Below are 22,392 nucleotides of genomic sequence, written 5' to 3'. Positions count from 1 at the left end.
ATCTTCTACACATTGAATAGCAATTCTTGTACAGATATACAAACACAGCAGAGATTTTGCAGATTTATTTACAGAAAGAGAGCAGGGCAGAGAGAGGCTTTTTTAAATTCAGATTTGCTAAAGAGAAAATCTTGTAAATTTTCTAATGATAGCCATTGTTCCCACATTCAGCCTATAAACCAGGGGTGGGCAATGAATTTTACCATGGGGATAAATGAGAAACTGGGACTTTTGTAGAGGCCTAGAACAACAAGTTCACTAAATTCTGCTCAATATTAATTTTAGCTCTTTATAAGCTTATTGGTGTGGTCTCCAACAACAGTCCAAGTTTTTTCATGTGGCCCTTTGGGAAAATTAATTGACCACCCCTGCTCTAAACTACTCCAGGTTACAGAGGAATATAAAACATCATTAAATTATAAACACAAACACACACACTGTCGTGTTTCCATATCCTTGTGGGGACATCTAATTGACATAATGCTTTCCCTAGCTGCCTACCCTAACCACCAAAAATGAATGCCTAACCCTAACATAACCGAATTGTAACCCTGACACTAAAACCACCTTTTGAGTCTCAAAAATGCCTTCAAAAGCATGGGGATGTGGATTTTGTCCCCATAAGGGCTGTTGGTCCCCACAAGTATAGTAAACTTCAATTTTTGGTCCCCACAAAGATATATAAACCTAGTACACACACACAGTCAAACAAATGAATGCTAAATCCTGATGCATCTTTTAACTGACAAAAAGATGGCAGAAGATCTCAGATCAATCTGTGAGTTTTGCTAAAAAAATAAGTATGATCCACAAAGGGCAAATCTCCTAGCTTACCAATTCTAATTTTTATTTAGCTTATAGAGCACTTAAATACTTCTAGGTTACAAAGGATTTCCTGCTAATGTTTTGGTGCCCAGCTTTAGAGGTCTTGTTGAATCCATGGCTCATCTAGCAAGTGGCTGTTTTTGCAAATGCAGTGCGTTTACTATACTCAGTTTACTATCCTGAGTATAGTTTACTATCCTTTACTATAACGTTTGATCCAGGGGTAAAGTGCTCCATGCCACCTGCTCTCTCTCTCATTTCTCTATCCTTGCCAGCTTTGCAGTGCATAGTCATTGCAGGAGCCCATAAATTCAAGAAATGTAAAGTAAATGAGCACCTCTTGCCCAGTCATAGCTCATCTGACTGTGATCCACTTGAAGTTTTCAAAAGCACATCTGTTGTTATATATCGCACTTTTTTCTGTCCCTTGTTACTGGTTTTGTTGCTTAAAGGATTTGGGCGCTTTTTATAGCTCATTCTTGCATGTTAGTTTTCCTGGTTCTGATTTTTTATTTGACTTGAAACTTTTCATATGTGCAAAATTCTCCAAATGCCCAAAGCTGACTTGTTAAATCTTAATTACTGAAGGGTACTACCTGACTGTATGTAAAAATACAAAATCAGAAAACAATAAACTATTTCAATTTGGACTTTTGACACAGTCCTTTAACAAACAAATGTATCTAGTCCTTGCTGAAGTTTTTAACTGCAGGCCATGGTTTGGAATGTAAATACATGTAATAGCCACTAAATAAATAAGGAGAGGTACAGAAAGCACTTCTCATCTTATATCCCTGACACGAAAAAAGAATTGCAACACTTCCGGATGACATCACACATGATTACGTTAGTATGAGTATGACTGTGCAGTTTCAGATTTCAACATGTCCGCCTGATGTCCGGTTTGTTAAAAAACAAAAAGAAAAGAAAGTCAGCACCTTCTCTAAACTCACCAGCAGCCTTACTACACCATATTGGGGGATGTATATGTGTGTGTCTTCATGCCTCCTCCTCTACCCCATGCTCACCAAGCAGAGTCTTCATTTTCATGTGTATGTGGGTTGCAAAAGACTTTTTATGCCAATGGGGTTTTTTTTGCAAAATGCAAGAGAAAAAACATTTTCTTTACTTTGAACAGAAGAAAACCAGTGACCGCATGTCTTTTTCATGACAGGAAAGCACTAGTTTGTGTCTCGTTTTGTTCCAAGTGAGTAAACAATTTTTAGACAGATCATAATTCACTAAATTCCTTTTTTTAAATTTAGATGTTGTAAATGTAGACACGTTTTTATCTTTTCTCATTTGACTTTGATATCACAAAAAACACAGAGTGCAAAGCAACAAACTAACAAAAATAGATCTGACATTTAACGTTTGCAATGGCCACACCATATGCCCCACACCACTAATGCAAATCTTATCTACTCAACAACTTTCAAAATAGCACATTGTGTCACATCTGTATGTGTGTATCTGTGTGTGGATTCACATGTCAGGACTGGATTCTAATCACTTTGTTTCAAATTAGTGTGACCTTTGAGCGCTACGCAGAGTTCCAACTTTACACATTTTAACCTTGAAAGTTAACGAAAGTGGTCACGAAATATGAAATATGAACTCTTTATTAGTCACAGATGCATTTCTGTTTATGCTGAGTGAGCTCTCTGAACACATTTCAAAAGCTTTCCCTTATGATTCAGCAGCCACTTTTGCTTGTAAACCAGCTATCATTTGGAGCTGTAACTTCATTCCAGAGGAAAAATAAAATAAAATAAAATGTTTAAGTAAAACTGTAAACTGTGGGTGGCATTACAAACCCTTGTGACCAAATCCAGTTTTCCTTTCAGGCAAAGATGCCATATGAAGTGCCAGTGGTTAGATCTATGCCTCAGCTCTTCCTCTTTGATAAACATATTTCACTGAACTACTAGCGTCAACAATGACAAGGAAAAAAAAGAATGTCTTCAGAGATAAGGCTTGATTAGTTGACAACTACTTTATAAAACGAATGACTTGTTTCTGACACATTACGCAGTAATTCACCTTTAAATGGCAGTTTTAATTTGTTACAACTTGCATGTATTTCTCTTTGTGGTGTCCAAAGAAAAAAGTCCCTTTTGCAACATTATTTTGCTTTGATTGTGCGTATTATTGATCATGATGAGAACATGTTGTTATTGACGGGTCATAACATGTTAATCCTAAATGTATCTGAAATATATGTATTGCAAAAATATTAACATGTTGCCTTATAATGTCTACTCTTTCAATACAATATCTACTCATAGTTGAACTGTACTCTACATAGTTTCTAAGCATGATTAAGTATGAAGGTTAGGAAAAGTTTTGTATTTTCTAATCTCATGTTAGCATTATTTTCATGCATGAAAGGACATTGGGATATTGTCCAGAGTTGTTCTCTTTCACATGTACTGGAGCACATGGTGAGAGATGGTCTCTCTTCTGGGAATACTACATTTGGTTTAGATAAGAGTGCTTGCTGGATAGTTTGCAGTAGGCAGGACACATAATGTGCATAATAATGCAAATTCTTCAGACTGCTGTTTTTGCTAAGAGATGCCAATTAGATGCCACATGGGCTAGCCCTGGTTGTATCTGATGATTGTGTCAGATCCTTGTCAAATGCAGATGCATCACAAAAGTGTTGAGAAGATTTCAGGGCTACAGTGCATGAGGGAAAATGACTTGAGAAATTACACTGCTATTCAGAATAAACTTGCCAATAATTGAAACACTACATTTTTGAACTGTAGTAGAGTTTGCATAAGGTTAGGCTGGATGATAGGGTGTACAAAGTGTATGACTCAGTCCCATCTGTGGCTAGTAATAAGCAAACAATTGTGTCATGTCAGGAGTCACAATCTTTACCTAAATTTAAAATGAAATGCTGTGAGTGCTTAAAAAGGTTTAATAAAGCTGTAATCACTGCAAATGGAAAGTTTTTGGTGGTGGACTTGCCAAATATTGTAATTTTTGTCTTATTAATCAGAAACTGATTGCACTATGCTTCCTTCGAAACACATTTGCTGTTGCAATTTATTTGCATAAGGAAGTTGTAGAAAATGGCACAAGTTTGTCTTGTGACAGTGGAAGTAGATGTTTGATATATAATACTCCTGATCCTTAGTCTGGCTTTTCTACAGAAAGGAGAACTTAGAGAGGACTACAGTCTAGAATAAAGTCGTGTCCTAAGCTAAACTAACTCCACTCCATTTACCCTTAAATATACTTAACTGTGCAACCACAAATGAAGCACCTGAAAGGCCTTGGTTTTTCCATTAAATGTTGTTGCTGAATGAAATCATGAGTCTTTATTTACTGTACTGTTAAGTGTGACAGCACTCATTATACTGGAGAAATGATTGCTCAGAACAGTTTCATCTGCTGTGTTGCCTTCCTTGAGCTGTGGGATGGAGGCCAGACCAGGTGTCCTTTTTTTCTACCCAGCTAGGCAGGAGTTTCAGAAAACTGAGCCAAACAGAAAGAGAAACTAAATCAAAAATATTTCTCACATGAATCATGCCCATCCCTGTCTCAAACTCCACAGAAACGCCTTCCTTCCTTCCTGTCTTCTTCCTCCTTCTGTCTTTTGTGTCTTAGCTGGTGACATTTAAGCCTGAAAAGTCTTCATCATACTTCAACCCTACTGCAAATATTTTGATTTAGACAAACAAATTATGTAAAAAACAACAACAACAACAACAACAAAAAGAGTACTACTTTGGTAATAATAGGTCAAATACTGGCAAACATTTTAGCCAAATTATAGAAAACCAGACCTCACAGAGTTATAGTTGCAGATTTGTTTTGGAATAACATGCACCACCCCAAAGTCAGTTTGTAGAATGTGATAGAATGTCAATTAGTCCAAATATGTGTCTTTTAAATATAATTTTTCTGTATAAATTCTAACTGTATAAATTTTTGTCACAGCGTAAACTTATATCAGAGTATAAATCTTATTCTGAACCTTTCAAAACATAGTTTAAGGTTCCTTTCACATCATGTTGTAGATCTCATTTTATATACCCATGATTGTGAGTAAACCCTTCTTTAGCATCACTCCTTCCTTCAGCTGACTCTGACTGGCTGGTTTTACTCATGTCCTAGCTGCTTAAAAAAAAAAAAAAAAGAACAAAAAGAAAAGCATCACACTGCAAATATGCTTCTTCGGAAAGATGACCATGAATGCATCAGAGCCTTGTCATTTAGTAAATGACTGAAACTAACCCGAATCATCAATACTGTTTGCCAGGCACAGTTTCTGCTGGTTTGTTTCATGAACATCATGACATGCTGGAGGCTGCTAACTGTTGCTAAATGAAATTGGCTGCAAAGAAGACACTGATTTGTCTGCAAACACTTGCCAACTACTTGCAGAACAGAAGTAAACCTAAGAGAAACTGCAACACAAACACAAAATTAACAATGTTGACCGTCAAATCCAAAGTTTGCCTTACCATTGCAATCAACATGGTTCAAAAGGTACAACTTTTATTTTGAAGGCAAATTTCTGGTTTGTGCCACACTTAAGTAGTTGGCAATTTTTAGCAGATGGGTTGACACCATCCATGCAAACGACAGGTGACTACAGCAATCTGTCTGCAAGCAAACCAACTGCAAGGAGGTTTTCAATGCAGTACCATACCTCTGTACACTGGATTAAGCCTGGTGACTCCCATCTCCAACTGGTTGGGAAACACACACTTTTCATACTCCACCTGTTGTTGCCAAGGGGTTAGTGACCAGTCTCTGTGCCTGCATGATTGGGACTTTAACAACCACTCGCTGAAGATACCAGTTATGCATATTTTTTCTTAAAGACTAGTGGTGTCCAGGAGGTCACCAACTTGCTCTAGGACTGTGTGACTGGAGCCCAACCTTTACCACATTCATCAAAAAATATAAAAGTCAACAATATACTGTGATTTCTCATAGTTTGAGTGATAGTTATGACAGGGCAGATTATGTTGTCTGCTAACACTGAAGTCAGATCAGATATTGTTTCTGTTTGTTTTTCTAGAGCAGATTTTCAACATTTTGATGACCAAGTCCCGCTTTAAGGAACCAGCACATAGCTAAAAGCTGTACAGGTAAAATCCACTTTAATATAGTATTTATGATTTGTTTGTTGGTGTTTTATGTTGGTTTAGCTGTTTTATATTTTTTAACCATTAGTGAGGTGGCTGTTGGATTCATTGACACCAACTGTAGTCTGCTTTCAAAGTTAGTGTATGAAAACTCAAAAGATTTGAAATGGTCTCATTCTGCCCTGCTGTTTTATAGTATGATATGAACTGTAGATGAGTTAAACGTACAGCAGTACACTTTATTTTCCCTCCGGTCCCCCACAAGCCAAAAAAATTGTTGGCACCACTGACACTCAGGCTGTATTTTGGAAGCACAGGAAAAACAATGAATGTTATCATTTCAATTGAAAAACAGGTTAAATAATTAGCAATGTGGAACTAAAATACACGAGTGTTTCTCATCTTCTACGGTAGATAGATTCAACTTTGAAAAGCTCACATAGTTATTAGGAGGAAGTATAGTATTTTGGTTAATTGATTTTCTTATTTGAAAACAGTCAATTATAAACAATAAAAATCCAAAAAGCATTTACTACAATGTGAGACTAAGAAAACCTGCACACTTTCACATTTATCTATCAAATCAGCCATTGCATGAATCATCCATGCAGCTGCGATGTTGATCATAGTTAAGAAATTAAATTTAATTACTAGAAATATACAAAATGTTTGACATTTTGATGTTTAGCCACCATGACTTCCTCCATAAAAGGGTTGCTGGTACTCAAATGTCCTACTTCTGCTTTTAGTTCTGAGACATTATAGACATGATTGGCACAACCCAAAGAGGTCATTTATCAGTAAAATATAAGCATATATAACATAATAAAACACACCGTATTTATTTTTCCCAAGCAACGTTTCCTCATATTTAATGTGGGTAAATTTAACAATATTCTATAAAAAGATTTCTGTGGAAGCACCCTTTAGCTTTGCTTGCTTTCTCTTTCTTATTGTCAAAAAAACCCCATTAGCTTATAGATATATATATTCATATATACGTTCCACTTTTTAAAGTTATTTCTCCTTTTCTTTTTATGGTACTTCCCTTTTACATGATTTATCTAGAGTTACATGTAGTTGGCAGCTCTAACCACAGTACAGATTTTTTTCTTTTGACAGTACAGGTGAGCTAGTAACTGCATGTTTAACGTTCTCTTATGTTCTGCTATCTGTTTTTACAGATGCCTTGCTGCTGCTTTTCATGCCTGATGCAATTCTTAACACATGCAGAAGGGCAGAGAGGTCATTAGTGCCACATAAGATGATTAATTTATTCATGTTACAAGCTGATGCAGTTTTAGGCTATACTGCAAATAATTATATTCATATATATGGTGAAAAGACCTAATGAAAAAGTGACTGCATTTGTATTATTGGCTGAGACTGTTTTCACATTCATGATGACACTGGTAATCCTAGTATCACAAATTACTGTGTTAAGCTGTTTGCTTCATTAACATACTGGCCTACATATGCAGTTACATGATTACCTAATTTATTACGTGTTGTGAAGGCGGTTCATAATCAGCCCATAAATTCTGGAGGTTGTCCTATATCCTGCTGAGGATGACTATTTCTGCATAGATAAGAATGCTTGCCACCATGGAAAACCCCACTGTCAAGGGCGGAGGAAACAATAAGGGGATGCACTCCAGATTCAGTATCTGAGTTTATGAACGAGTGTTAGTTTGCTGCATTTTGTTGAATTAACATAAGATCAAAGAACTGCACCTGATTCCCCTGGTCTTTCTTATTTTATCTTTTCAATTTCCTGATGGTAAAGATGATATGTAGATGGATTTAAAGGGAAACTATTTTTTCTTTGTTATCAGTATTGCAAAATTGGGTCGAAAAAAATAATAATAAAGCAGCCAAGTACAAATGGGTCTCGTGAATATTTCCTGACTTCAGTAAACGGTTCCCAAACCAGGAGTATAATTAGATATGACTACAAATGTGTCATTGCCATTTCATTTGTACTTTGGATAGAACAGCATATTAAAGAGGGCAGCTTGTACATTTAGAATTTTTCTAACTGGCTGTTTGAGGTCAGCGGTTGTTGTTGAGTTTACTAGTAAGTGAATCCATGGTGTGAGAGTGGGGTTGGACTGCCTTATCTGGGCTGTAAACCAGCTGAGCAGCTGGTTTAACCACAGTCCATGGCATGTGTGTGTATGTGTTGCACCTAAGTGTGTGTGTGTGTGTGTGTGTGTGTGTACGCACGCGCGTGCTTGTATCTCTGCAGTGTGCGCATGTGTGCGTGTGCCTGTGGTAATTTTGTTCTTGGACATGTCTGGGCGTATTCTCAGTAAGTGCTGCACAGAGGCCTAAGGCAGTACAATGAGTGAGGTACACACAGACAGATGAGCTGTCATATAGTTTTTTATCATTCAGTACATGGAAATCTTATCCAGATCTAATCTAAGCCAAAAGAAAACACACTAAACACACCTTAGTAAAAGGAACCCCGAAAAATAGATTTCTTTTGAGCATCTCTGACACACAAGTAAACAAATACAAATCCTTCCATTTACTATGTAGTTTTTCAGTCTTTAGTCACGTTTTATAATTTTGTGTGTGTTTCTTTAGTTTGTTGTCATCACTGTGTTTAAAACGACCTGACAGGTTATTCGTTTTCTGTATTTATGTAACACTGTCCTTGTGATCAACACTGCAGTCTGGTTCAGTGTAATGTGATGAAATCTTTGTCATCTTGACACATTAACGTCACAACTGGTCAGCTCACTGGCAGCTCAAAGTTACATCTAAGCATAAACCATGTAGGGACAAAATTAACAACCTTATGAAATACTAGAGAGAAATTTTGAAGTAGAGAAAAAATCTGCCTTAAAATCTGAAAGACTGAGTTTCTATACTTACTTGGAGCCTTAAAAACAATGCTAGAGCTTTCACTAGTTTTCACTCCTTTGTCCAAATAAAATGATTTGACATTCAATAACATTTGTAATCATGCAGCCACGTTTCCTTTAGACACACCAGCCTTGTTTTGTCTCCCATTTGTTCCCGATGATTGTCTCCCCGAAGATTCAAAGTCAAGATAAAGCATTTATAGGCAGATGAATGGGATAAACTGACACTGTGTACTGGCATTCATCCATCTGTTGGTGTATCTTGTGTGCATCACTGCACATGACCTGATCAAAACGTCAGTATTACAGCCAGTCCTTTTTAGTTTCTATTGTTGTCTGTCACATCTAATCTCTGTTTAGATCAACTGATCAAACCAAAGCCACAGACACACCAAACTTTCCAGTCTGCTCTTTGCTCTGCAAGGATGAACAGCAACAAGCTGTCCAATTTGTGGACTCATTTATTAACATTTGTTTTTTTCAATCTTAGTTTACTGGGAACAAAGTACTTTACAACACTTCATTTTCTTAAGAGTCTGCAAGCTAAGATCTAAGCATCTTGAATGTGATGATTACTGAAACTGTTATTGGAATTGACAAACTAGTAACTTTGTTAAAATCTAAAGAACAGTTTCAAAGAAACACAGAAGACACCCTCTGACATGTGTAGACTCAGCAACCAGTGCCTGTTTATGCATATCTGTGACCTTATCCAACCTCAGCTTAAAAAAATGAACCTCCCATTTGTGAAACCGGTGAATTTGATTAATGATAGATTCAAATTGAAACTTTTACTCGTAAGAGGTGTATCTGTTTCAGACTAAACTTATTCAAGAAATCTCCACTGCCTTTCCCCCCCACACCACTAGTGTAAACCGCTGACAAACCATCATCACCACCAACTGACAACTATCACTGGATTACTTTTGTTCTTAAGAAAGTTCTCATGTTATACAGAGCTTAATTTAATTTGTATTTTCTAAATAAGCATCTGTGGTCATTTGTCCAATATAGATTTTATGTATGCATATTAAGTAGAAGTTGTGTTGAATCTAAAATTACATGTATCATGACTAGGGATGGGTACCGGTGTCTGACATCAACGGTAGTAACCAGACCGAAAAGCAGCGCACATTTCGGTGCTTTATTTCGGTGCTTTTTTTTCCCTGAGCCAATTCTAGCCAATCATTTTACGTTTCCGAGGATAGTAGGCGGGGCCAAAGTCTGGTACGGCCGGGGACCCCCTGGCGGGGCGGTCTACGGAGGATCTCCGTTTGACCCTCCGTATAAGGGAGGTGGAAACCCGTGCTAAAGAGCTTGAGGTACAAGCAATGCACCTCCGTGTCAGAGCTTTGGAGCTGGAGCGAAAGCCCTCCACCCCTCTCTCCACAAGTGCCTCTAGTCATCCTAGTACGTCCACCACTGTCTCAACTGGTTTTGACATCACTAAGCACGTTAAACTGGTTCCTCCGTTTCGTGAGGCCGAAGTGGACTCCTATTTTAACGCTTTTGAGCGTATAGCGGCCGCGTTAAGCTGGCCGAAGGAGTTTTGGCCACTGTTGTTGCAATGTAAACTGGTCGGGAAAGCCCAGGAGGTGTGTACCAGTTTATCAATTGAGGATAGCCTTGATTATGACATCATGAAGAAGACTGTGTTGCAGGCATACGAGCTTGTCCCGGAAGCCTACCGTCAAAAATTTAGGAAGTGTGAAAAAACTGCCAATCAGACGTTTGTGGAGTTTGCCCGTGAAAAGAGTCGCTTGTTTGAAAGATGGTTGCAGGCCAGTAAAGTGAAGGATCTTGAGGGGCTGAAGGAGCTTCTTTTGTTAGAAGAATTTAAAAAAATGTTTGCCGGACCAAGTAGTCATTTATCTGAATGAGCAAAAGGTGACGTCACTTGCCAAAGCTGCAGTGATGGCTGATGAGTTTACTCTCACTCACAAAACTATATTTTCAGCCGCTGTCGCACAAAATATCAGGGTGGGACAGGAGAGGAAAATAAAGTCACCAAGGCTGGTACGGAAGGATAGACAGGAGGATGGTGGTAATCGCGACTGTTTTTATTGTCGTGAACCCGGACATCTGATCGCTGTCTGTCCCGCGCTCCGGAGGAAGGAGCAGCGCAAAGGCTCTAAAAATCCAGCCGGCGTAGGTCTTATTAAAGTTATGCCTTCGCCCGAAATGCGTTCCACCCGTGATTTGCACCATGCGGATGCTGAAATAGAGCCACGTTTTAAACCATTCATCACCAAAGGCTTTGTTTCTGTGACGGGAGAAGAGAAGGATAAGGTGCCTGTTACTATTCTTCGGGACACAGGTGCGCATCAGTCATTTATGTTGGACAGTGTACTGCCATTGTCAGATAAAACTGCTTGTGATTCAGATGTGTTAGTCTGGGGAATTAAGATGAGCGTTCTTCGGGCACCGCTACACAAGGTGCATTTGCATTCGCCCGTGATAACGGGGCATGTTAAAGTTGCCGTGAGTTCCCAGTTGCCTATTAAAGGGGTTTCATTTATCCTGGGAAATGACTTAGCTGGTGGGACAGTTTTTCCACCACCCGAAGTGGTGGAAACGCCTGTTGCTTCTGTCATTGATGCTGCCACCCCTATATCAAGTGTGTTTCCTGTTTGTGCTATTACTCGTGCGCAATCGTGCAAATTTGATGATGTTATGGGTGTCGCGGACACATTTATGGCGACGCTAGACGAAAGAAAGTCTCCCAGCTGTGAGAGTGGCAGAATAGAAAGCGGCAATGATGTGACAAAACTGATGCCAGAGCTGGATGAAAAGTTAAATAGGGATGCATTGATCACCGCTCAGCAGAATGACTCCTCACTGGCTCCCTGTTTTATATCCGCAGCCACAGGTGCAGAAAGTAGATCCTCCACTTCTTTTTTTTGTACAAGATGGAGTTCTTATGAGGAGGTGGTCCCCTGACCAGAGTGGTTTGCGTGGTGCTACGCGGGTGGTGGTGCCGAAGCCACATCGAGGGCAGGTGCTTAGCTTAGCGCATGATGCCAGCATGGCTGGACATCTCTTTGTAAATAAATCACACTATAACGAACGGATTTGTTTCCTGTGGCTGCTTGGGTCTTGGGGGGGGGGGGGGGGGGGGGGGGGGGGGGGGAACGAGTGCCTCACTCATGTTATTGCCTGGCCCTAGACGGGTCGTAACACTGATCATCAAGTTTCCTTCAAATGTCTGTTTCTTCAAATAGTGTCTTTGTGGAGAAATATAGTATAACAGCCACACATTGTCCCGTTTACCATTATGTTTATTCATTTCCAATATTTCAGTTTGTGTGACATGTCTAATAGCCAGGCATCCTTAACTGGCTGAACCTTACTGAATACATACATAGGTGCAAATGTTTGCATGGACACTTTATCTCTGTATCTGACAAAGTTTGCATGGAAAAAAAAGTTGTAATTGAATAAAAATGTAATGGTAACAGTGTGCGGAGGTTATGCTACATTTCTCCACAAGGATTTTTTTCCCCTATGTGCACTTGTTTCCTTAGATTTACTGTAAAAATATTGTACTTTTCCCACCGACGGTATTGTACTAGAGTACCAGTATCTTACATCATGCAATACCAATAAATTAGAGTACAGGAATATAACTTATTATATTTACTTGACTACTTTACTTGCACTTTATTTAAGTGCTGTACCATATTCTGCTTCTACTCCACTATATTTTGGATGCAAATATTACAATTTGGATTCCACTTGTAGGTATTTTTTAAAATGATAAAAGAATCTGAAGTGTCATTCCACACAATAGGTATATACTATAAGTATTTAAAATATATTGTGCAGTTATATTGATTATACACCCTGTGCTTTTCATGTAATAAATCTGAAATGGGACACAGGGCTGCACAGGATTCTGAAAACTTTTGTCATTAGCCAGCTCAAAATTTCAAACAGACAAATATGAAAGGAACAAAAATGTATGTAATTAAATTAAATTGAAAAGAAGTGTGAAGTGGCTAAATCAGTCATATTTTAAAGAAAGATCATTAAGCAAAACAAATTTGCCTACTGCGGAGAAGATAGAGAGGATGTTAGCACCATGCCTCTTAAACCATTATCCAGTGGCAACAAGTGTACTTCCTCTCAGGACCTGCCTCCTGCCCTGCTCGCCTCCTACAAAGCCAGGAGGAGGAAAGCCAAGCAGTTGGCAAGGTCCTCACACCATGCCTAATGCTTTCTACAGCAAATTATTCTGCACTGAATTGATCTCTGACTAAATATTTCAGTTTCAGTGAAATTAAATTACATTTTATTTATATAGCGTTAAATCACAACAACAGTTGCCTCAACACACTTTATATTGCAAGGCCCTACGATTTCTTGTGGACCTCCTTGTGTGCCTTGTTCTTGGTTCCACAACTCCCACCCCCATTTAAAAAAGATGCTACAAAGGCCCCTGCTCACGTTGCCTGCAAAGCAGAGAAAGACAGACAGAGAAAGTGGGAAACGCTGGATAAGCGTATTTATGTGAGTCTCTTGGTATGCAAACGTGCCAGGTTTCCTGCAAAGCCAGAGAATTCTGATGTGTGGATTGTGTGTGTACAGTTTTCTCAAACTTGACTGTTCACAGACGGCTCACAGACAGCATAAAAGATGAACATAGCTACCTCGACCCCACTCACTGGTTTGTGAAGTCCAATTTTAAAGCCTTTGGATGAGCACTTTGGGTGCTTTACAAGTCCTTGAATAATGATTTGTCAATCACAGGTCATTAGGCCAATGAGCATACTCCCAAGCAGTCCCTGTCTCAGTTCTCACCTGCCAGTCAAATCCTCCCATCACTGAGGTTTGGTGTGAGGCAGGCCATCGCTCTGTCGTCACGGAGCCTGATCCCAGATCTGGTGTGAGAATGACCATGAGCCTCCTGCTCTGATTCATGCATTTCTCCACCAACTCCAGACGATCTGTTGTGGTACAACAAAAAGAAAAAGAACAAACAAAAAAAACCAGGTACATGATGGCTCTTTAAATTAGCCAGCACAACACTGGTATCCCTTTAGCACATAAGCTGGGCTACAAAGAACACTGCAGACAATAAAATCTGAATCACAAATACAAAATATATTGGTTGTTGATGTCCAAAATTACAATTAAAGCACATAAAATACTGACCTTCCCCTGGTATGTCATCCCTCCCGTGGATAAAGAGCCGATATCCGCACTTATCCTCGAGGACAGAGGGCAAAGTCTGTGTGATAAACTGAGAGAGTGTGTCCTCAGTGATCTTGTCCGTTGGTGTCTGGTAGACCACATAGGCGTCATATAAACTTGTGTCTGGGAAACAAACAAACAAATCAGTGGAAATTGATGTGTACTTTCTTTGACAAGGTTTTCTCAGTTTTTTTTTTTTATTAATGTTTCTTCCTTATCGGCTCATTGTGATGTAATGTGACCCTGTCACTACAATGAGTCATTTGTGTTTGAACAGTTGTGGTCAGAAGTTACAAACACTCATCGTGGACATGAATGTGTAATTTTTAACTTCTTTGAACCTTTCTTTTTCCAGGGTGGAACAATTGTACAGCATACATCTTTAATGAGTTAAAACATACAAAAAAAACCCCAACAACAATTGGGAGGACAGGTTTTAATTCATCCCACAAATGCAGAGTCAAGATTATGCATACAGGCTCAAATATATGATAATACTACCACTAATATTTGGTAAGGTGCCCCTTGACCAGATGCTTTTAGCAGCCCCCAATAAGTTTCTGACTCAATTCTGGACGGATGTTTGACCACCCTTCTTGGCAGAACTGGTAGAGGTTTAAATTTGTGATATCATCTCACTTTTGGGCGTCACTCACAAATTTTCAATATGGTTGAGGTCAGGCTTTGGGAAGGCCAATGTAGAAACTTAATATTAGCCTGGTTTAACCTTTCCAAAACCAGTTTTGAGACTGTGGAATATGCACACATGATAAATGGCTGCTAAAAACTGTGTATATATTATCGCTCCAACTGCACTTTATGGACCCTTGTGTTGCTGTAATATGTGAATTGCCACAGTGTGGGATTAATAGAGTCTATGTCATGCCATCTCAAAACCTTTCTCCAGAAGGCATTTGGCTTACTTGTTCACCATAGCCAAAGTGAACCAGCATTTTTTATATGTTGTTTGAACCTTCAGAAGGAACCAGAACACTTCAGGTTTATTTATTTGTTATTCAATTTGGTTACTCTTGCATTTTTCTTATATTTCTAATTTGTCATATTGCAAACCATTGGATACCACTATTTTGTAGCAAACAAGCTGATGAATATTTTAGGAAGTAACTTTTGTTTTGACATAATATTTCAGGGTCTATAACCACATCCTTCCCAGTCCCGCCTGGCCCAGGGAGCAACACCTTCCTCTCTTAAGTCTTGGATGTGTTAAACTGGTGCAGTTTTCCTTAAAGTATAGCACTAAAGCCAGGGAGCAGGAGTAGCAGCTAAACTGGCTCGGTCTACCCTCTGAAACTGACTAATTAGCATTGTACTTCATTCCTTTACTGTTGGTACAAAACTAAGATAATAAAGTCCCCAAGGAAAATATTTACTCTCTTACCTTTATTGCTACTGCTTAGTGGGAAGTAGGGTCTGAAGAACAGAGCTAAGTCAATGGCAAAGTATTTGACCAAAACAGCGACAAAAACACCTACGAATAACATGCATACTCCTCCAATGGCAAGTGGAATTATGGATTCTAGGAAACACAAAATTATAGTTTAAAATAACATTTCCATGCTTCGCTAAAAGTCAACAGACATTTTTGTTAGCAAGGCTAAAAAACAATCAATGGCCCTGTGACTGACCTTTCCGCTTAAGAGTTAAAGTGACATTCTTTGTTCCATAATAGCCCTCGCCAAAACACTTAAACGTCTGTTGAAAATCCTTAGCAGACACTTTTTTAATGGTGAGGACTGCAGTGGCAATGGTATTCTTCGAAGGTTCCTCAGTTGCTCTAACAAAGAAGATAAGACTTTGTTTTGTTAAAGAAGACAAAGGGTCAAAGACAAAGTTCAGCAGAAAGGTTCACTGCAGACAAAGGATAGGAAATACATAACAGTTACTATTTAACATATTTTCAACAGATCTTTGTGGTTCTCTTAAGTGTGACTCTTAAACAATAGCACTTAAAGAGGTCATGTTAACTTATTCTGTAAAATACCTTAGAAGCACCTTAAACTACATGTTGAAATCCACTCAAAGGATTAGCAAAACATTAAGTGTACATTGTGTAAAGTATAAAAGAGGCTTACATTTTGGTAGTTTGACTATAACCATCCCTGTTTTTGAAAGGAATTCCATTGATGTACCAGCTGGCATTACAGTCATGTTTCACATTAGTCCCACACAAAACTGAGCAATTCAGCTTAATCTCAGAGCCTGGAAGGAAAGAAGGAGGGAAAGAAGGAAGGATGAAGAAAGAAAGAGGGCGGGTTAACCCACTGGAATACAGGGTAAGATGCACGACAAAGGCGCACATTCCCCTGAATGCACAGTCAGTAAAACTGGGCCATTATTCTTTCCAGAGTTTTTATATATTCCATGTGACCAGCTATGGATTAGTAATAGGATGCCTTGAAAATCTTTCCCGATGGCCACTCGTATAACACCTCCACCAGTTTATTAAACCCCAGCCAATCGGTACCAAACATCAGGGGGTGCAACACAGCCTTAATTCTGTTTATTCCTGTATTTAGTTTCCACTGGCACTATAGGATGCCTGTAAGCCCTGACTGCAGCAACACTCCCTTAAACGGAAGGTGGCAAACTTGCAAGCCTGCACCATTGCCTTAAATGCATCCAGGAAAGTCTACAGGTCATCCACCTCTGTCATTTTAAATAAGACCACCTCAGAGAGTGGAGGTGACAGTGCTGCAGAAAGCGCCACTCCTTCCTGGGTCACCAGGTACATTGGGCACCAGTGTGGCAGTTGCTCCTGCCACTGTGAGCTCTCCCCAGGATGGGCAGAGGGCTGCATTTTACAAACAATTTTATTCACACAAAGCGTTACACACAATCTTTCTCTCTTTCTGTATTTGGCTTAGTCTTGTTTCTGGCCCCCACACCTACTGCCAGAGGAGAGGTTAATTAGACAGATGTGCTACCCTCCTCATCAGGCACTGGTCCCCAAAAACACACTGCTCCACCTCCCCCTTCTTAAGTGATGAGTCAGTCACTCCCTGTATGGATGCAACTTTAGTCCTGCTAAGTGCTAACTGAGTAACTTTCAGAGGATCACTGTTATTAACCAAGTATTTGCAGTGTTATGACAGCAACATGTTGACATGAAGATGAGATTTTATTACCTTCATCAGCAAACTGCTCCTGCGGCTCATCAGCTGGGGTCAAAATTTCTAGGTAGTGCACAGCTTTTTCTGCAAGCAACCAAAAAGAGTGAGCCGTTTTTCATCCTCTAATAGGACATTTGGTGTGCTATAATATGGGTATTGCTTTGAAAAATCAGGAAAAACCTGTGACATACATACAAATCTTTAGCTCTGGCTCATTACTAAACATGTTAAATGTACAGGCCATTACAATTTCACTTATATAGTCAAGTTTATGTTGGTGTCGCAATGTGTTGTGTTGGTATCCAGAACTAAACACCAAAGAATGCAGTTTCACCTAGAAGTATAAGTTCCTTGGAACCTGACGTATTGTACACCTTATTATTGTATGCCCAGGTACAAATACAGGTGTAGAGGCCCTCATGGTCTTTGGTAGCATTATGCACTCTCAATTCGACTTCACGCTGATCTTCAATAAGAGTATAATCCTGCACCGAGAAGGGCACAAATAGGGAAAGCAACACATTTTACTTCAATGAACGTAGTCTGTTTTGTAAATCATCACAATGGCCCTGTCAATTACATCATTGTGGCTTAGTTTTGTAATTGATGTATTGTAAAGGTTTAGAGGTTATTAAAGTAGCTCCCTTTTTATTAACTTGTAATCAGGTTCTTGCTATAGCAATGAAACCAACACTTTTATCTTACATAAAAATGTACACTGGTATTAACATGGACAATGTTTAAAAAGTTAAATAAAATTCCTTTGTTCAGAAGTCAAGCAACATTTTAGTGTCATCAACTTTCAGGGCCAGTGGAATCATCTTTTGCCCCACTGGTTTCACTGGTTAGTACTGGTACTTATTACCATCAGCAGTCAGTTCTGGCACCTCTTAGCTTTGCAGCTTGATGCTGGTTGGCAACTAGCTCTTGCACCTTTTTAGCAAAGTATCAGGTATGACCAGGCAGGGTCATACCATCAATTAATCCAATGGCCTTGATCCAAAAATGATTACCGAAAAGTCAGAAAAATCCCCCCCAAAAAACGTGTAGTCAAAATGGCCAAGCACCAAAACATTCAGCGTAACAAACAACTGGCATACACACACCTTATAGGGGACATGAAATGCTACATATATAAAGACTAATTTACACCACTGAGCCGACATAGATGTAACACTATCTATAAATCTGGATTTAAGTTTTAAAAACATGTTTAGTTTAGTCCCATCTTCTGCCAGTATGCTCTGTGGTTGTTTGTTTGTTTGTGGCTAATAGACATTAGCTTATGTTAGCTAACTAGTGACAGAATCGTTAACTCAGAGGAAAATAATAACATTAGAAATTTAAAATGACAAAAATCAGTTTAAGGGGATCACATTTGGGCTGCAACAATGAGTTTGTTGTTAAGAAACTGAGTATATACTGTCCACTTTCACTGTCTGTGTCTTTAGCAGTAAGTCGCTATTCGCTGTTTGGCTAGCAGCCAAATAACTGCCAAATCCAGCTGTTAGCCATACTGTTCTGGTTTCTAAAGCACTTTAATAAATGAGGACAGTGTGTAGGAGAGCCTGTTTGAGTCACCAGACTCACAAGCTGAAGTTCACACTAAAGCCTTCAGTTTTCCTCACTTTTAATGATGTGAGGAAAACACAAAAGGTTTCAAAAAGCATGGCATCTCTTCCTCTGAGTCCTGCTTTAAAAAGTGCTTTATAAACCCAAACATTGCGGCTAACAGCTAGATTTTTCCGTTTGAGTGCAGCTAGCCAATCAGTGAAAGCCAGTTACTGCTAAAGAGACAGAGGATGAAAGTGGACAGTATATCCTTGGTTTTTAAACATAAAACTCATTGTTGCAGCCAGGGACAGCACAATGTAATTCCCTGAAACTGTTTTTTTTTTTAGTTTTAGTGCAGTTATTTTCCTCTGAGTTTTGATTCTGTATCAACTTCTATACTGACATAAAATGACGCTGAACATGATTTTTAAAACTTTATTTCTTAAATCCAGCTTCACAGTGTCACATCTATGTGCGTTTTTGAAAGCAGGGCTCCATGATGTCACTTAGCCTTTATATGTGTAGTGTTTCATGTATCCTTATTTAAAATGGCAGAGGTCGATGACCCGTAGACTTTCCTGGATGCGTTTAAGGCAATGGTGCAGGTTTGCAAGTTTGCCAAACAAACAGGAAGCTGACCTGGGATTTTTGGCCTACCTTGTACCAGGTGATGTTTCCTTTGAATTCACTACATGTGGTTTGGACTGGTTCTGGACATGGGACCTTTTTGCTCTGGTCAGAGTTTTCGATTTCTCCGTAGTTTAACATCTTGCTTCCTCTGTAACTTGCATTGAACACTTCAATTTTTACACGGTGGTTAAAACATTGTCCTGAAGACCTGATTTCCCTAAAAGTGAATCAATGAGTGGGAAGCACATTAACAAAAAAGGAGACAACAAAAGAAGAATGTGTTTTAGAGTTCAAGAAAACCCAGAGCATCACTAATGTTAGATGCTAGATAGAAATTTTGTAACATATTTTGTAGAGATGATTCTTACCAAGCAGTGTAATTTGCAGAATCAGAAATGTTGAGGTTTAAGAGAAACAGTGCTTCGCCTTGGTAATGCACCCGGGCTTTCTTATCAGAGGAAATATTCTGAATTTGGGTGCTATATTTGTACCATGTAAAATTTTTATTGTTGAAGTTTGGTTCGAAAATATTGTAAGGTACAAAAAAAAGAGACTCCCCTTCAAGAACTCTAATGCTCTCCTCATCCATGGTCTGACATTGTGATTTGCCAGAATCTGAAACTGAGGGAGAAGCAGATAGAGGTGACGATAAGTGCAAATGCAAATGTGGAAGGTGTGTTGCAGATGCTACAATGCCGTACAATGAAATGAAAAAGTTTATGAAATGTTCCTTTTCTTTTTTGCCTTAATGTTTTTAAAGATTTTTATGGCCTTTCTGTCTTGCCATACATTTTTACCTTTTACATTTTGGCTTTGATGTTTTGCTGAGCCATCAATGATAATTTTTGATATGACTTTTTCTACAGCTTGCTCAAAATTGTCATGATATGTATTTCACATCGGCGGCCTTTTGAGCCTGATTAATACTAGGTGTGCAGCTTCACCGTGGTTTCATTGCAAGGTTAAACCGCACATGCAGATGAATCATGTACTGTATACACCACCTGATTTCCATTCTGATATGGATGTCACCACTGCAACAAGAAAGAGAAGCTGGAAAGCATCCATTAGCTAAGAGAGAGAGAGAGATAGACAAAGGACATTCAAAGCCAAACCACACTGTTCTGAATCATGTGACATATTTCATAATCAATTAAACTAAATTATTAACTTGCTTTACTCATACACTGTCAGCCCTGCACATAAGCTTTCACCATGGCCTCAATAGCTTAAAGTGCTTCTCCCTGTCTGTTCCACAGATAATATGACAGTTATGAAATCAGTTAAATGCTGCTCTCTCATCACTGGTTGTTCAAAAGAACAGAATGCTGTGTTTTGTTTTTGTCAGGCTTGCATGTTTCCTTTGGTTTTGAGCCAGATGGAGAAAGCTATCAACTTATCAGCTTTTCAGTGGACCGATAACCAGTGTTGGTCAAGTTACTTGAAAAAAAGTAATCAGTAACTAATTACTGATTACTTCAACAAAAAAGTAATCCCGTTACTTTACTGATTACTTATTTTCGAAAGTAATTAATTACTCAGTTACTTAGTTACTTTTTAAAAACATGATTTACAACCTGAATAGGTAATAAAGCAATAGATCGTTCAGCCCAATTCTACTTTTTCTGCATAATCCATCATATAAAATGTAATCAAATGGAAAAGTCTCTTTTTAAAACTTGTTTTATTAGTTTTAATCTTTTAACTTTATGCATTAAGCAAAAATTTAATTATATGTAACGTTCTCTGACTGGAAGAAATTTGTTTAACATTTAAACCTATTATCTGCACATTCCAGCACATAAAATAAAATATTTTTTTGTGTTTACACTCACTCTTTCAAATAGATGCAAGTAAAACACAGCAGAAAATAAATAAAATCAAAGACTAGCGGTCCAGTTGCTCTATTTTCACCTGTAAAGCAGGAGTGAGGTAGGCAGAGGTTTACCCTGGTGCAGGTGTGCTGCAGCGGTCAGTTGAAGAATCCGCGAGTTTCTGTGTGAATTTCACATTACGTCGTAGCGCACTCGCTGCTTGCTCGGAAGTTTAGGGTTTTTTTTCGCTGTAAACCCTAACCCTAAATTCCATTGAATTTAGGGTTCGTTTTAAAGTCCTTTTATTGGTTTTTAAATCTTTAAATGGTCTGGCTCCTGTCTACTTATCTGATTTGCTGAAGCCACATGTTCCTCCTCGCTCGCTCCGTTCAGCTGAGCAGCTGTTGCTGTCGGTCCCTAAGTCGCGGCTGAAATGCAGAGGAGACCGAGCTTTTTCAATTGTGGCTCCGATGCTCTGGAATAACCTTCCCCTCCAAATTAGACAAGCGTCATCAGTGCAGGTCTTTAAGTCCAGATTCAAAACCTATTTTTATTCCCTGGCTTTTAACTCTGTAGAAAACTGACACCTTCTTATTTATTTTATTGTATGTAATGATTTTATCGTATTTTTAATTTGGTAGTTGTTTTGATCTGTGTTGTTCAGCACTTTGGTCTGCCTGGTGTGTTCTTAAAGTGCTATACAAATAAACGATGATGATGATGATGATGATAAAAAGTAGTTTTCTTCCCACGCACAATGGACACTAATGTTTTTGTCACTTTTTATGGAATCAAACTCAGAGAAAGGTCAGTACTTCCACGCTTTAAACGCTGCACGCTCATACTCTCTCCCGCACTCGATATATTATCCATTGTTGATCTGCACACAGCTGTTGTCACGAACGGGGCACTCGCTTACGTCACTGTCATGAGACATTCTCGCAAAAAAAATCACGGTTTTAGTAACGCAGTAACGCAGCGTTTCTACGGGAAAGTAACGGTAATCTAATTACCGTTTTTGCAATAGTAATCCCTTACTTTACTCGAAAAAAGTAATCGGATTACAGTAACGCGTTACTGCCCATCTCTGCCGATAACACAGGAACTTGTCGGAAGAAGTTGCAGAAGAAATTGATGACTGATTGCAGAATATAACACTGATCAGTTGTGAAGATTGTTACCAAGTAATTCCTGGTTATCGGACTTAATCATCTTGACATTTAAGGACTTTTCGCATGGTGCACTTCTCACAATGTCCTTG

The 22,392-nt window shown here is 38.8% G+C and overlaps 1 protein-coding gene across 1 annotated transcript in view; it reads right to left on the bottom strand.

The window, feature by feature from the left end:
* il1rl1 (interleukin 1 receptor-like 1) overlaps window positions 1-22,392 on the bottom strand; it is a 40,447-nt gene that overhangs the window by 17,376 nt on the left and 679 nt on the right. The window contains exons 2-11 of the mRNA XM_063499407.1: window positions 20,322-20,388; window positions 19,686-19,938; window positions 19,345-19,534; window positions 17,468-17,618; window positions 17,149-17,217; window positions 16,096-16,222; window positions 15,649-15,797; window positions 15,402-15,539; window positions 13,964-14,125; window positions 13,610-13,755 (exon numbers count right to left, since the gene is read on the bottom strand). Coding sequence (XP_063355477.1) covers window positions 13,610-13,755; window positions 13,964-14,125; window positions 15,402-15,539; window positions 15,649-15,797; window positions 16,096-16,222; window positions 17,149-17,217; window positions 17,468-17,618; window positions 19,345-19,534; window positions 19,686-19,938; window positions 20,322-20,385 — 1,449 coding nt within the window. The 5' untranslated portion in view covers window positions 20,386-20,388. The remainder of the gene's footprint in view (window positions 1-13,609; window positions 13,756-13,963; window positions 14,126-15,401; window positions 15,540-15,648; window positions 15,798-16,095; window positions 16,223-17,148; window positions 17,218-17,467; window positions 17,619-19,344; window positions 19,535-19,685; window positions 19,939-20,321; window positions 20,389-22,392) is intronic.

This window comes from Pelmatolapia mariae, linkage group LG16_19, assembly GCF_036321145.2.
Source record: "Pelmatolapia mariae isolate MD_Pm_ZW linkage group LG16_19, Pm_UMD_F_2, whole genome shotgun sequence".
In the NCBI taxonomy this organism is placed as follows: Eukaryota; Metazoa; Chordata; class Actinopteri; order Cichliformes; family Cichlidae; genus Pelmatolapia; species Pelmatolapia mariae.
Note: the sequence above shows the minus strand (reverse complement) of the source record. Positions and strands in the feature narration are given on the sequence as shown.